The sequence below is a fragment of the Centropristis striata genome, chromosome 10 (assembly GCF_030273125.1).
Source record: "Centropristis striata isolate RG_2023a ecotype Rhode Island chromosome 10, C.striata_1.0, whole genome shotgun sequence".
Classification (NCBI taxonomy): Eukaryota; Metazoa; Chordata; class Actinopteri; order Perciformes; family Serranidae; genus Centropristis; species Centropristis striata.
The window spans coordinates 11,472,048-11,488,188 of NC_081526.1; the positions used below are offsets into that span (position 1 = coordinate 11,472,048).

The following is a 16,141-nucleotide window of genomic DNA, read 5'->3' on the forward strand; positions in this document are numbered from 1 at the left end:
TTTTCTTACTGTCGCAGCGGAATCAAGGCAAAGGTCTACTGCTGCCGGGGCCTGACATGCTTCAGAGGTATCTGCAGCAGAAGAGTGCAGAGATCAATGCCCTGCTCCAGAACATCCAGTCCCTCATCACCAATCAAAAGACTGTCAGTCCACGGAAGGTCAAGCCCCAGCAAAGCCTCATCTCACAGATGGAAAGACGGAGGCTGCCAATGAAACAGCAACAGTCTGCCAAGAAGACCCCCTAAAGCCGATGATGTCCTTGAATGGCAGTTTCTCATTTGTGTGAAGTGACTCGTACTGTAGTGTTCAGAGAATTTAAATTCAATGACAAAGTGCTCTGTAGCAATAAAACCAAAGAACATCATTAACCTTTTTCTTCTTTTTTTTTTTAATCAGAATGTTCATAAATAGTATAACTGTACACAACATCTTACATGGGACACACCAAAGCAAATGTCACATTGCCAGTGTCCTGTTACTTTTGTTAACTCTGCAAAGACCACTAGGAAACATACCCATAAATCATATAGTATACAGTGCAAAACTGCCAAGGTCAACGGTCCATCATTTTGCCAGAGTAAAAGCATATTAATCAACCTATGTATAAAAAGAAAGTATAAAATAAAATATTCCACTGTATTTTTTACATATTTGCAACAGAATAACAAAAACATTCAGGAGAAGAATGTGGAAGAATCTTTAAGAAACCATCCGACAAGTAACAAACTGCTGAGTGGATTTTGTTATGATCAGAGGGGGAAACCTATCGGACCTAAAGATGCAACAATTACTTGAGTAATTGATGAGTGGACTAACAGAAAACTAATTGCCAACTAATTTGATAATTGATATACAGATGAAGTAATTCCCTCAAGCAAAAATTGCCAAAAAATGCAGTTTTCAGCCTCATGAAAAAGGAATTTTCCCATCTTTTATATTAACAGTTGAATCTGCCAAGCTCACTTTTTATTTGCTCTGACAGATGCGTCTGGACACTCTCCCATTCAGACAGATTTCCACTGTGTGGTCCCTGTCGCACAGATCCCAACCATTTAACTCAAATTAAATGGGATTTATAGTATGACAGATGACCACATAGCTCACAGACCTCAGATCAAACTGTCAAACTAGGCAGCGCTGAATAAATATGAATAAAGACTCTGTTACTACGTTGCCTATTTCATTCCTCAAATGTTTTCAGATTTTTAGAGCACTGTCTAGCTGTAATTTGAGACCAGGGAACCATGTTTTTTTCCTGTTTGGAAACTGATCAAGCACCGCTCCAACCTGCATGCGTCACTCACTGCTACTGTCCGTCACATGCTTTGTTGCTATGATTGGTTGGGGTCATGTTTCGGTTCTCTGATTGGTTGTAGGTCTATTCACAGGTATTTTGGTCTGCACTTGTCCATCACGGCCTTGGAAATCAAAAATGAAGTGAGAGGTTCAGGACTAAAAGCGCATTAGTAAATTAATCTGGCGATACCAGGCTAGTTTAATATCATATTACTCTTAAATATCTTTGGATTTTTGATTGACAAACCAAGACATTTAAAGAAACAGTTGGACTGGAAGCTTTTTCACCATTTTCTGACATTATATAGACAAAACGATGAATGGAGAAAATAACCGTCAGATAAATCATTGATGAAATTAATCGTTAGTTGCAGCCCTATCTGGACCTGAGTGTCCTGTAGCACATCAGGCCACCATGTGCCACCATAGAGATCTACTTAATATTACAAAGTTACATTTTAAGATAGAAGAATAAAATATTTTGCAGCATTTTTTTCTCTTGTTATCCTTCCAACCCCATCAAGGGAATCTAGCCATCTGAATACAAGCCCCCTTACTGGCCATTAGCTACCTGGCTGATGAACAACCCTTTAGTGCCTGTATTTGCACACCTGAAGTGTCCTCGTCTGAACACTTTTAATAAATCCACCCCCCACCACCCCCCACCCGCCCTCACATGGTGTGCAAATTATTTTTTTATTCAAAACAATTCGGTGTTGATAGAGATGCAACTGTGATCACAAATCCACCCATGTCAAAACGGATTTCTCCTACATGAAAACAACCCTAACCACAACACCACCTTCAATTTAAGTCAAACAGAATGATCAGCTCAGTACCCAAAATAATCCCCTCTACTCGCCAGATGAATACCTGAACCTCAGCATACTTTTAGCTACTTGAGCCTCCACTGGAGAATCTTTGGCCTTGTGCAGGATTTTGTTTTTTTCGCCGTCAGTTCAGCGCTCCCGGTCAAGCTTGCAGCTCATGTGCAGCTTCTCCGGTCGTCTCCGGCCTCACTAGTCCTGATCGTGGTTGTAGTTGCAACATCCCATTGCTACCCAGAGGGTGTTTCACCAGCGCCGCCACACCGAACTTGGACATTACTTATTCACAGACAGCAGTAGGTTAATCTGAAAGAGAGCCCAAAAAAAAAAAGATGAGAGCTCACCGTGACTTAGCCGGCATACGTTATCTTACGCTTCTCCACTTCAGTTGCTCTCAGCAGTTTTGGATGTTGCAGTGGTATTATTAAAAACTATGTCAGGGGCCCTTGGGCCACGCCAATCCCACAGTACTGTACCTGCTCCATCGATGGACACGCGATGATTTGAAGGTCTTCTCCGCTGTATTCCTCCTGAAGCAAGGCATGCAGTCTTTGGAATACCTGCTGGATGTTATTCTGTGGGAAAAAGCCATCCTATTACTGAGTGCTGGAGGGAAATTAATACTACATTTCCATCTGGCCTGTGTCCCCTCGCTATCTTGTTTCCATGTCAACCGCAGAATTTTGTTTCACTCTCATTCAGCTTCACCTGGCACCTTGATGAAAAGTACACAGGCAGCACAAATATTTCTCTGTTAAGAGTTCAATCAGACTGATAATTTATAGGTAATAGGGCAATCTCAAAGCCACATTTTAAACAAAAGGGTCAGTCTGAGACTAAATTCTAACACAGGATTATTATCTATCTTTCTCTGGAATTGGTTGACGGGCCTTTTTACTGCAGTGACCAAGCTTTGACAATGAGTAAATGTGAGATTTCTGATGCTGTGAGAGATGTGCATACACTGTTACGTCTGCACACACCGCTGCACAACAGACCTATAACTTCGAAATCTCTGGGGAGAGAGAGGAACGCAACTGTGAATAACCTCTGCTTTACATTATATCAGAAAATTACTGAGTTGACCTTTGAGTGGTATTCCTGCTTTGTAAATACTGTATGAAAGAATTCTTTAACAAGGACTTGTAAAGGAAACGTCTCATGCAGCACATGCTACAACCTGGCGTTTCTGCCACCCACCCGGACAGGCTTGAAAAGGATGAACTCCGTGTCTCTGTTGGCTAAGTACAAGGACATGCTCTGTAAAGTGCTTGGCAGCTTGCTCTTCATCACCCGGTAGGTAGCCATCACTATATCGTTGATCTTTGCTGAAAAGAGGAGAAAAAAAACGTACAGAGGAAAAAAAGCAGGAAAAAAACATTGACATGCCCTCTAGCATGCGCTATACAAGTTTTGATGAATTACAGTGTGATGCCAGTGGCGTTTCCTGAGACAAATCTTACCTGGCTGTGCCCAAGGTTGCTGAGACAAACTGTACGTGGGACCACCTTGGATAGCCATAGTTTTAAGAGCTGCAACCTGAGTGCACACAGTCAAAACAAAACATTACAATTTGAAAAGATTTAATTTGCTCTAGTGTTCCTATAAGCCATTCAAACTAACACAACAAGCTGTGGTGCTAATTTGCCCATTTGAACTCAGTCTTGAATTAAACAAAGAGCAGTATCCACTTAAAATATAAAAAGACCGGCAGCAAATAACTGAAGCGCAATTACTGCACCGAAAGATTTCAGACTACTATAAAACATCAGAATACAAGAGCACACACACAAACACACACACACCGAGTAATAGAATTAGATATCCTAGATGAAAAACAGCCATTTTATCTTCAGTTGTGATCCAGACCTTCAGTGATCAGTGAATAAGCAAATGATTTTTTAAAAGGTTTTTAAAGGTGAATGCTGAAAAAAATGAAGGTCAGGCTGATCCCGTCGCTGCCTTAGGCGAAGACTGACTTCTAACTGCTCTGACAGTTACCTTGGTGAGAAACTCCTCAAGGTTTCCCACAAAGATCTGAGTCTGCTGCTGGATGAACTGCTCACAGCTGAACTTCAGGTTTCGGTCCACATCCTTCTTAGAGTCGATGTAGTGCTCCTTTATCTCTGGTTGTCCCTGGGGGCCACAGAGACGAAGGGTTTAGCACTATCAAGTGGCGCTTCCCTAAGGCAGGGTGCTATCAAAGTACATAAAGTGTATAGCTGGTTTAATAAAACAGGAAAAAATAAAATAGAAAAAACAGTACCTCCAACAGGAATTCAAGTATGGCGTTGTGACTGTTAAATCGGAAGAATTTGGGAACAGCCTTAGGGTTCAGGATTTTGAAGGCAGCATCTTCACACAAAGCAGAGAGATTAAATCTGAGTTGGTGTAGAATTAGAGTGCCCTCTAGTGCTACAAATTTAATATGACCTTGACTGATATGAGGGTGATAGGAGGAGCGAGTCTGCCCTGTGAGCCATCAGTTAATGTACATTATGGTGTTGGATTACACTGTAATTTCCACATTAATTGTTGCCACCGGTGCATGTGATAGGCACAAGTTGCTTAATGAGCATGAGAATGTAATGACCGGCTTTATAGAGCCGAACACCAATGTTCCCTCCACCTTTAATTATCTTACCTCGCGTTTTCTTCAGGTCCAGTGAGATTTCCTTGATGGCAAAATCGGTGTGAAATGGGGCAATCTGTTCACGCACTATCAGCAGGTGCTTGATCAGGAAAAGTTGCCCATCTATTTGCGTCTACGGAAAGTGATAGCACACTGTTAAATCCACACTGCAGGCTGCCAACACAAAAGGGCATCTGCTGACTATCCAAGCTACAGAGAACATAAAAAGCACAAGCTTAGAGACGATAAGGGAATATGTCTAATTGATAACCGCTGATTTACCATAGCCGGAAAGGGACGTATAACTGTGACAAAAAAGGCAGCTGAAGCCATTTATTGCTCATCTAGCGACTAAAACATTGGAAAAAAGACATCATCATCATGGGGTGGGAACACATCCTCTGAGATTGATGCTGCTGCTTTAATTTGAAGTGTTAGGTTGCAACGGGCCAGTTAGCACAGATAGACAGCAAATTTGAAGGTGAGAGAAGCCCATAAATAAAGGATGGTCTGCTGAACACTCTGTAGAGCATAATAAAGCAGCCATTAAAATAAACTTTAAATGACATGCCAGCTGCTTTAGTTAAGGATCCTGTAGCCGGAAGGAATTTGAATAACAGAGCACATTTTATCTAAGAGGGAATTGATCTTATTTACTGTGTCAAAAGAAAGGCACATTAACAGCTATGCTTATAACAATAAAAATCTGAGAAGTTCAGTAAAAATACAAAACCATACTCTACTTTTTAACCATGTGTGCCAACCTTGTTTTTAAGGATGATATCTGAAGCTTTAAGCAGGGACTGGATGCAGGCAGATAAGGCTTCTTGAGATAAACCCTGGAAGACTGCTCTCTGGAAAAAGACCAAGTCACAGTAAGAACCACGAGAATAAGAAATGCAAAAGTAGAGAAACTATATATCACACATCCTGTCATGTTTAAGGATAGTAAATTAGCAACAAATAAAAAATCACAAACTCACATCTATGCATCTGTAGAGCTTGGACAGACAAACCAGTGTTCGTCTGACAGTGGGGTACCACATGCCGTGCAGATCAGCAGGAGAGATAGATGTCTGTAGGCGGGATGCTTCAACATTCCCTGTATTCATTGTACAAAAAGGAGAAAGAGCCATCAGGCAACAATAAAACCAAAAGTTTGGGGGAAAAAAGAAATAAATCAAGTGTCACAATCTGGAAAACACAGACCAGCATTACTGTTTCTTCTACCATCAGGATCCTCCAGCTGAACATCAGAAAACATGGGTTCCTGCGACGTCTGCTTCATCTGCTCTTCCTTCAAGCTCTGAGCAATTCTCTATTGGCAAGAGTTTGAAGATGGAAAGTGTTAGATTTTTTCCCCGAATTGCTCCAATAACAGATTTTTAAAGGCGAAATCAACAGAAAATACTTACAAAACAAGTCTTTTGACAGACAGCAGTGTTTTTTCTAGCATTATAAGATTTTTAAGGCGCAGCACCCAAGCTGTTTTGAGCACCACTTAAGCTGAATGGATGCAAAATTAATGTGGAGAACATCAAAGCTAATTAAATTACTTTCACCATATCTAATGGTTGTAGTTGGTCCCTAGTGGACTTCTTCAGCAAGTTTTGTTGAAGCTTTTATATTTTTTAAGGGTGTTTATTTATTATCTGTTCTTCTACTACTTGTTCTGAATTTGTTTGCAGCTTTTGATTTATGTGATTGACATTAATTACTTGTTATTAATTAATTCATTTTCAACCATCTAAATTGTCTCTGGGAACCTTTTATTGGCATTTTCCCTATTTTTTTACATTTCATAACCAAAAACGACTAACTAACAATTAACAACCAATAATTACCTCCATCATCTCCAGTTTCTCAGGATAGGCCAGGTCTCCCGGAGCTGGCTTATAGCCTGTGATATCAGTCTGGATGTAAATGTGAGTCCTGTAGACCAGTCTCTCCTGAACATCCTCCAGCATCTGCTTCACCACTGCATCAAAGGCCCCCAACTGACTAGCTACAGAAAAGAGGTCAGAGGTCTTTTCATAAGAAAATCATAACACGGTTTTCAGTCCTGTCGGGTCTCAAGTATAAAGTTGATGCACATGGGAAGGGAAATCCAAGTTAAACCAGAAAAGAAGGTACAGTGCAAGGAGGTTTCTAAGATTCAAGGTGAAAAAAAAGTACATTCCCTCCTTTCAGAAGTTTGAACTTTCACTGGAGTTTGTGTTTTCTGATACCAAACCAGTCAAATGGACTGTCCAACTGAGAGTTAGAATAGAAGATAGATACATAGGGATGTCATAAGAAACGATACTTTGGTACTGAGTGGATCCCCCTCGCTCACTCGTCGTTAAAAAGTCTGAGACAAATTTTCCTTTAATCCCAACAAAACACCACAGTTGAATTTCAGTATGCATGCATGCTTTTTCACCTTAGCAATGTTGAAACAGAGCAGCAAATATAGGTAGCGAAAGCAACAAGTTAGAGTCGGTACTGCACCGCTCTCTCTCTACTCCACACCGGGTGGGGGAAAAAGAAGTATAGAAACTGACCACGATACAAAAGTACTGGATGTAACTCAGGTTCTCTCAATTTCTCCTGAATGCCAGATACGGTATGAAATATGTGACGTCTGTCAGTCAGGAAGAATGAAATAGAACGAGAGTTATGGATGTAACTAAGGTTCTATGAATTCTTCCTGACCACCAAAAATAATGTTTGTCTCTGAAATGGGATTTATTGTCCCGTTTTTTTACTTCAGTAACAAAATGATATCAAGAATCGTGGAATTTCACCTGTATTGGAATCAAGTACTAAATTATAAGTATCGAGACAGTAAATGTGTAAGTATTGCCAGCAGCCTGCAAATTTAGCTCAGTTCAGACAGCTTAAATCAACCAACCAGCAGCTATAAAGCACATTAACATGTTTTATGTCTTTGGTTTAATTAGAACAAAAACATTTTGTTCGTACGTGTCGTATATAACTAGCCATTCCAGGAAAAACACAGATAATTTTATTCAAACGAGCACAGCAGAGTGTCCAAACTTAACTTAAGCTAATACATCATTCTCCAAACTCCAGCTGGGTTGCATTTTAAGCACTCAACATTTAACACCACATGTGACAAGTGAGAAGCTTTGAGGACAACAAAAGCTCAAACTTACCATTGTTATGGACATGGTCTTCCAGCATCTCATTCTTGAGGATACTGCAGAGCTCAGACAGGGTTTCCAGGTGGATGATGTGGATGATTAGAGGCCGGAGGACATCATACAGGGACAAACATAACTTCTCTAGCAGCTCGCTGTCAGAGATTAAACACCATTTAATTGCTTTGTACAACTGAGAGAAGTCTAAAATTACACTTTCTGCTCATTTCATGCTTTGACTTTGCCTTCAAGTTAAGGAATAAAGTAATGACTAAAAATAATTATGCAAACTGTTAAAAAGCGTTTTCGCTCTTAAATAGTAATTGTCCACACATGCTGTGTAAATTGGTATTTCAAGCACTTAACCTGTCAAGCCAAACTTGAAACGGCTATCATGCATTTTGAAGCTTCACACCTTAAACAAACATCCTGCCTGCATGTGTCCTACAAGACAATGGCTGTGTTCACTGACTGGCGGACGATACTCACTCGAGTTTAGATGTAGGTTTAGAGAAGAACTCATTGTACAGTTGGTGTTCATCCTGACAGACGTGGACCATAAAGGCACAGCCACTACGAACCTGTAGAAATACACATAATGATCACCCGCTGCACCGCCTACCAATACTTTGCATTGGCTCCACTGCAAAAAAAGTAGCACAGCCTCCCACATAAATGATGCAGGCGCCCATTACAGCAATCATTAACAAGATGCATAACCTTTCAAGTTTCATTAAAAGGAAAATCTCGGACAGGTGGTGGGCCTGTTATGACGTTTGTTGTATGAAATTTTGACCTTTAATTATAGCATCCCCATCAAGCCAATTAGTGAAGTGTTTTTAAATGCCACAACAGCGTCAAAATACAACGTCTGTCGGGGTGCCAAAATTATCTCTGAAGTATCAAATTAGAATAAAAATATTTTACCATGAATTATTTCGCCAACCTTTAGGTCAGCTCAATTTTTAAACAGTGTAGGAACACAGTGCAACAGTCACCGCTTTATAGATGAGGTGCGACAGAGTATACAAACACCACTCGGCACAGTAATTCACTTGTGAACAAAACAACAGCAAGCTTTGGATGCCTGCTGTGCACAATCTCATTTATCATGTGCACAGCTTTGTGTCTGCACTAAGAAAATATCCCAGAGGGACCATACTGTGCATTCTTTGCAGGCTCAAATGTCACCTTACGAGATCTAAAGGGCAGTTCTAGCTTTGAACAAGGCGAGCCTTACCAGAGCACAGTGGTCTTTGCTGTTTTGGTTGGTCAGGTCAGTAATGGTGGATGTAATGCTGGGGCTGAGCAGCAGCTCTCTCTGGTCAAGGTAGCACTGATGGATTTCATCTAGGAGCTGATGGTATCTGTTCACGGGGAAATAAAGAGGGATGAGTTCATTTGGCACAAAACTGTGGGGAATATAAAAGGCTGGGATTGTTTACAGAATACCAGTACCAATACCAGTTTCCTTAAAGTGATACCAACAGAGAACTTCATCTTTTTTTCCACTTCATTTGATTCCTGTTACTTGAATGGAAGCATTCAGTTGCATAAAAAGGCCTCTACCACCACTTGTCCCCATCCAAACGATTTTACACATATACATTACAAGCTGAACTGCCAACTCCGACAAATACAATGCGTACTACCTCACTACACCACAAAGTGTCCAGGTTATAGCTGCTACATTAGTGGGCCTATCACATGTTGCAATAAATCGAAGAGCATTTGTGGTGACTGGTTGCAAGCGATACTATACAAAAGTCTTTTTCTTTTTCTTCAAAGTCTGGGTGCAAAAGGGGTCAAAAGGAGGTATTGGTTGTTTGGAGAAGTACTTGATATGGTGATATTTTGGTCTGTAACTTTTATTTATTTTTTTTTATCATATTTGCATCACATCCTGACAGCAGTACATGGGAGATAGATAATCTCGGAAAAATCATGTTCCTCTTCCTTCTCCTACTGGCACAACGGAAACAACCAATCAGAGCCGAGGAGGCTGGAATGCAGCTGTCAATCATGTCAACGACAGTTTGATCAAACTGTCAAACTAGGAAGTGCTGATCAAATATGAATCCAGTTTCTGTGCTGCCCATTTCTTGCCTCAAATGTTTTCAGAAATATATTCTAGTGTACCATTTCACTGTAAAATGAGGGTTTGCTGTGGGTCACAAACTCTCTCTCACTAAAATGTTTTGGAAAAAGGCAAAAACAGGTAATGCAGTAAAAAAACTTGAGTTATAGTTGACAGCAGAGTATTCATTGACATGATTGACAGCTGCAATTAAGACTTCTGTGCTCTGATAGGTTGTTTCCATTAAGGCGAGGTGGAGTCTTGCAAATGCAATTAGGAGCACTAGGACATGTCATTATTAGGTTATAGTGACATCTTGTCCAAACATCACAAAAAGTTGTTTTTATAAAAGTTACCTACTGAACATTTAAGGCATTCAGTACAAAACAAGCCCAAGAAAAATGTAACCGCAATGTTGCTACTTTGTTCTGGAGAAATGTGAATACTCACTCTGGAATCTTCTCTGCTCGCTGTTCTATCTGTTCAATCAGTGACTGAAAGAAGAAAAAATGCAAATGAAAATGTATTTTTATTACAGGAAACTATTCATGCATAATCCAATGGATAATAAGAAGATAATACTCACTCTAACTTTAGGTGCAGCTGCTCTGTACTTGACATAGTAGAGTGTAAATGCATTGTCTGCATTGGTCAAGCCCATTGGATCCTGGGGGGGACACAGAAATTAAATCAAGTATAGATATTGGGCTAGAGACACACAGTATGAACTATACACTGTTGATGATGGTGTGTAAGGAGAGGAGGAGATGTTACTTACCCTTTTCGTTAACTGGCTTGTGAGATTCTGCATAGTGTTGACAATGTGGATCTTCATATAGTGCATAGCTTTAGAGAGACATTGTTTAAACTTGGCCAAATAAACCGGATAATCCTTGAAATTGGGCTGAAAATAAATACAGATAAGCAAGTGTTAAGACAGTTCTCGTTGTGATCACATAAGATATATTGGAATGCATAGATCTGCAGTTAGAGCAAGTCAACAGTATATTGCTATGCTAATACCAAATTGTTATAAATATGCATTAATTACACAGTAGGCATTCAAACGTATTTACTGTACTGATTAAAAATATCTAGTTAATTGTTCCATCACGGGTGATTAAATGAGATTTGTTCAAACAGATTTTGTTGAGTGTGAGCTACTTACATGTGAGGAAACGTATTCGATGCAGTCATCCAATTTTGACAGCATTGGTATAAAGCCTTCACTATTTACAGACAAGGTTGGTGAGTTCAGTTTCTGCAAAGGCAAAAAAAGAAGCGAGGCTTGACGTAATTGTCAACATAAACATTTATAATCTTCCAGCTTATCATCAAAACAGTTTTTTCATTTGCCAGAAATGTGTTGTTTTTACTTTGAATCCAAGCCAAAGCAAAAAACTCTAAAAGCACTTTTACAGTCTGTACTTTGGAGTTTGACAGATTAAGGAGAGTAAACAGAACTTGACAAGTGCATTTTGTGAAACTTTAAAAAAAATAATTACATAGGAAATGGCTGACATCCAAATTCTTTAAAAAATGTTAATCTGCGTCAAATCTGCTCATCTCATAAAAATTAGGTTAATATTTCATCAGCAATTAACATGCACATAATCTAGAATGCATGAAGTTTGTTATTAAATGTTTCAAGATGTAGACAACAAGAAATCCCAGCCTACCGTGTTTATGTTTTCCAACTCGTTAAAATATGACAGTTTCTGCTGTATGCTCTCTGCCAGGTCAACAAGCTCCGACTGCGAGGAGAGAATACAACAAAGCACAGTTGACACAATACGACATGACAGTTTAATTTCAGTTCAGTTCAAGTTCAGTTCAGCTCAAGTTCCTCGAACAGTTCAATCTACATATATTTGTGAACATAGAAAGAACGAAGAATGAAAACTGCAGCGCTAAGACATTAAATATGCCACAGAAAGAATGAGCAGAATACTGATCATTTTCTGACCTGCAGATTGCTTGCTAGCATTCTTACATTCAGACAAGCCTTTATCTATGTCACACTGTTCTGAACTAGATACGGTATTTCATGCCATCTCCTGTGACTCCTTTGGGTGTTACCACAGTTGTTTTTACAGAGTTCAGAACAGCTCTAGAGTTTCTGGGTTTGGGAGTGATGTTCATGTTCCCAATCAATAAATCCTCAGCCTGTAATTCACTACAGGAAAGTGCATTCAGTGACATTGCTTTTTAAACATATTCTACTGATCGAGTCTCAGCTTACCTGCTCTTTTAGGAGCTGTTCACAGGCCTCGTGCAGGGTGCCAGTTTTATTAGACACAAACAGATACTGTTTCTGGAGGGAGTCCAAGTGCTCCAGAGCTGCGGTGACATCTTTCAGGATCGCGTCACATTGTTCCTGGTAGCAGTTTAGTTCATCTCTGGTTTTCCTGAAAGGGAAAGTAGAAATATTATCTGTGTGCTCTCTGCATCAAAGACAAAATAATGCAGTGAAGCAACCTATTGGTTTGCAGTTCAAACACTGGATGAACTATTCTAGTTCAACTTGATTTGCAGCATAAAAGTTAAGCCAATAGAGCAGTAGAGTTTTGCCTGGCCTTTTGTTACTCTGCTCCTGCTCTGTAGAACACACAGCCTGATTTGAAACTAGTTAGTGTGTCTGTAGCACTGTTTCCATTCAATTTTCAAGCTATTTTTAAGCTTACCTTTGAAATGTTGCGAAACAGAAATAAAAATTAGGCAAGTTTCCATCAACTAGCATGGAGTAAATAAACTACTTTACAGTATAGCTTCATCGGGAATTTGTTTCAAATGGGGGAATTTGAATTGTTCTCCAATTTCAGCAAGTTTTGGTCATGTTTCATGCTATCAAGAGGCGAAGACAAATTAATAAAAATATGAAGAAAGACTCAGACAGCAGAAACAGCTAATCAGTCATGCCAGTTAAATGTTCCCTACTTCAGAAGTTATGTGGCACAGCACAGGTGTATCCCATTTAGCGAGTTAACTCTTTTTCTACAAAGGCAAAAGCCACTTCAAGCATGTGTCACATTTTTTTGTGCAGTTGAGAAGGTTTTTATCAAACTTTGCCGTTTCCATACAGCTTTTCTGATGCAATACTTACACTATACAAACACAGTTTATGTCTGTGCATGTGTGTGTCTGGGGATTATGAATAACTAGCCTGATAATCAGGCTGAATTGTCGTTTCTATTAACTTAATTTATCTGTACGGCAGAACAAATCTGGTATTGGCAGTGGTTTAGACGTCTGAAGCCAGGCTAGTTTATGACAGGCGTGAGGCATCTGATGAACAAGCATTTTATTGTAAAGCACACAGAATTCACTTGTCATGAACTATTGCAATCAACTGTATATAACACTGCTTTGCCTTGCCTAAGTGGTTTCTGATTAACCCTTTCAAAAAGCTTTTCTCTATACCTGCCCTACTCTAAACAAGCATATTGTGAATGCATTCAGTAGAGCTGTAACTAATGATTATTTTCATTGTTGGTTAAACTGATTATTTTCTCTATGAACTGGTTGGCTGTTTGGTCTATACAATTTCAGAAAATGGTGAAAAATGTTGATCAGACTCCAAAATTGTTAGTTTGCTTTCATAAAGTAGCACTTAAGTAACACTTAAGAAGCTGGAATCAGAATATTTTGACCCTTAAAAAAATATTTTTATTTTCTTATTAAAAACACTTGATAACTCAATTCATCTTTGCAGCTTTAACATTCAGCAATGTAAGGTAAAGCACCTGTATTTTGAGCTCTCGTCCTGGTCCATGTTTGCCTGCAACTTGGCAAACCAGGCAAAAAACTGCAACACAGAATGGCACTGTATTAACACCATGAATCTTATTATGATATAATATCGTCACACTGTTAAAATAATCGCCTAAGTCATTTTTTGTCAAAATCGTTTTTTTGCCTAAATCATCTCCTCATGACGCCACCACCTATGGTAAAATCGCCAACATCCTCAGTTGATCAGATGTGATTTTACCCCTTTAAGATAATGGCCTATGTCAAGTGCGTGACTTAAGCGTATTTCTTATGCCTAAGTCAAAATAAAATGTGACTTGAACATGCCTTTGTGACTTAAGCAAGATATGGAAACACTTAATTTGAAGGTGTCTACATAAGAGTGACATGTGGGTGTCATAAACATTACATGGGATGTGTCATGAACATTAATGACACTATGAAGTAACATTAATGCTCATGATACTTGTCTTGTCATGTTTCTGACAGGCTTGTGTGACTCTTATGTAGACACCTTCAAACTAAAATGTTACTATATCTTGCTTAAGTCACAAAGGCATGTTCAAATGGTCAAAAGTCATTTATTTCTCTTACGTCACATAATTTGCACACAGTGTTATTACTTTGCCAATAGCCATCCTTTGTTACATCCTTTTTGAGTGAAATGATCAATAAATGTCATATGTTACACTATTGGTGAAGTTTTTTGTGTTTCCTGCAAAACTTGAAAAAAATGAGTTAGGTGATTATTTTAACAGGGTGACGATATGATATAATATGTATGACTAGCTACAACACTGTTTACTGCTGGCAAAGACAAGTCACCTGTTGTGCAGTTTCTATCCTGTCATTCTCCATGTCAAGCGCCTGGAAACCCTTCAGCAGGACGTCCTCTGTTGACGCGGGGACAGTCGCTGTGAAGGGGGACTGCAAGGACCGCGACGAAAGGCTGCACAAGTCCTCAATGGGCAACTGCAAAACAAAGCAGGGCTGTCAGTTTCTAAACAAGCCTGCATATGAAGCTAGCTGGACGGCTTGACGTGGCAAGCCCGCCAGCTAGCCAAGAAGCTAATATTCTGTAATATATTAACTCTAATATCGTGTTTACATGTAAGATAGGTGATTTAAGTTTAAATAGAGGCAACTTCAGGTGTCAGTTAACCTCACTGACGTTAAGAAAGTAAGTTAGCAACCGTGTTAGCATGCTAGCTGAGTCCGGAGTCCCAGCTCACCTCTGACGGGACTGAGAGCATCTCCGCCGCGGCTCGGATCTCCAGGACAGCGTCCATCTGCTTCTCCGTTAGGGGAGCCATGGCATCGGTGCGGCGATCCCATAACGACAGTTTCTCCCGGGTTTCTTTATCTGTTAGGTCCAGGAGGGACTGATCGGTGGACGCCATCGTCACTTTGGACAGCACCAACGTCAGCAGCAGCAGGGACTTCCTGTTCCGGGAGTGTGGGCGGGGCTTGATCAAGAGGCTGTGACGTCTCAGAAACAGTTTCATTTACTACAAGATATTTTAATATTATTTTAAAGTTAAAAAAACAAATTTATTTTTGTTGAAGTCAGAGTTTGAACAATATAAACTCAACTCTCTCCTGTCTACAAAACAAAAAAGCTGTGAAGACTGCCAACTGCTATGCACTGCGTTTAATGTCTTTAACATGTAATCTTGTCTCTGTTTATTTTATTATTTATGTATTTGTTTTTGTTTCATTCTTTTCCATTTAATGATTCTTCTATTTTATTTGTATATATATTATTTACTTCTATTTTATTTTTGCATTGTTTATCTTTCTATAACTTGTTTCTTCTTCTTTGTAACTGTGCATTGTATTGCTGTTTGATATAAATAAATAAAAATGTAAATTGACATTTTGGTCAGTTGACTCCTCCTGGATAAAAAAAAAAGATATTTTAATATAAATACTTTTACTCTTATCTTGGCCTGTCTCAAATTATGCTTACTAAACAGAAACGGCTGTATCTGTGTTTAGTGTGTTTGTACTGTCTTTTGTTGCTGATGTAGATTATTACGTTTGTTTTTCAAGCTATTTATACAAGGATATTTAGTATATCTATAATTTTGTAGTTATACGTCAAAGTCTCATGTTGGATTGAATTTGTATTTTCGTGTTTGTTAGTGTTGCAAGTCTATGTAGCCTACCTATCTTTTGGAGTTTTAAAGTGTGCTACAAGGTTTCGATTTTCCAATAATATTCGATTATTCACATCCATCTGTTTGTGCTGCATGTAAACGTATTCCCTCCTATATCTGTGTCTGTATATATGTCTCACCATGTTGAATGATTAAGTTTCTTTTTCTTAAAATAACTATTTCTGTGTCTTTTTACATCTCAATGTACATCCATGTATTACCCAATATGCACTTTGTATACTAACACTACACAAGAG

General features: G+C 39.2%; 1 protein-coding gene across 1 annotated transcript; it reads right to left on the bottom strand.

Moving 5' to 3' along the window:
- Positions 1 to 364: 364 nt before the first annotated feature.
- cog3 (component of oligomeric golgi complex 3) lies at positions 365 to 15,125 on the bottom strand. Its single transcript, XM_059343245.1, has 23 exons — positions 14,958 to 15,125; positions 14,551 to 14,697; positions 13,719 to 13,780; positions 12,218 to 12,383; positions 11,655 to 11,729; positions 11,144 to 11,236; positions 10,754 to 10,879; positions 10,562 to 10,642; positions 10,426 to 10,469; positions 9,139 to 9,265; positions 8,388 to 8,479; positions 7,914 to 8,053; positions 6,600 to 6,760; positions 5,965 to 6,073; positions 5,739 to 5,857; positions 5,520 to 5,609; positions 4,768 to 4,888; positions 4,390 to 4,478; positions 4,125 to 4,259; positions 3,587 to 3,662; positions 3,324 to 3,451; positions 2,600 to 2,698; positions 365 to 2,429 (listed from the first exon to the last, which is right to left on the bottom strand). The coding sequence occupies exons 1-23, from the start codon at positions 15,123 to 15,125 to the stop codon at positions 2,400 to 2,402; spliced, it is 2,478 nt and encodes an 825-aa protein (XP_059199228.1). The 3' UTR covers positions 365 to 2,399.
- Positions 15,126 to 16,141: the final 1,016 nt, after the last annotated feature.

Bases quoted from the DNA above. Each gene is read 5' to 3' on its own strand.
- cog3 (XM_059343245.1), bottom strand. From the start codon at position 15,125: ATGGCGTCCACCGATCAGTCCCTCCTGGACCTAACAGATAAAGAAACC. The intron at 10,470-10,561 runs GTGAGTATTATC...TTCTTCTTTCAG, and splicing joins CAGCTGCACCTAAAGTTAGA to TCACTGATTGAACAGATAGA. The intron at 9,266-10,425 runs GTGAGTATTCAC...CCCCGTGAACAG, and splicing joins CGAGCAGAGAAGATTCCAGA to ATACCATCAGCTCCTAGATG.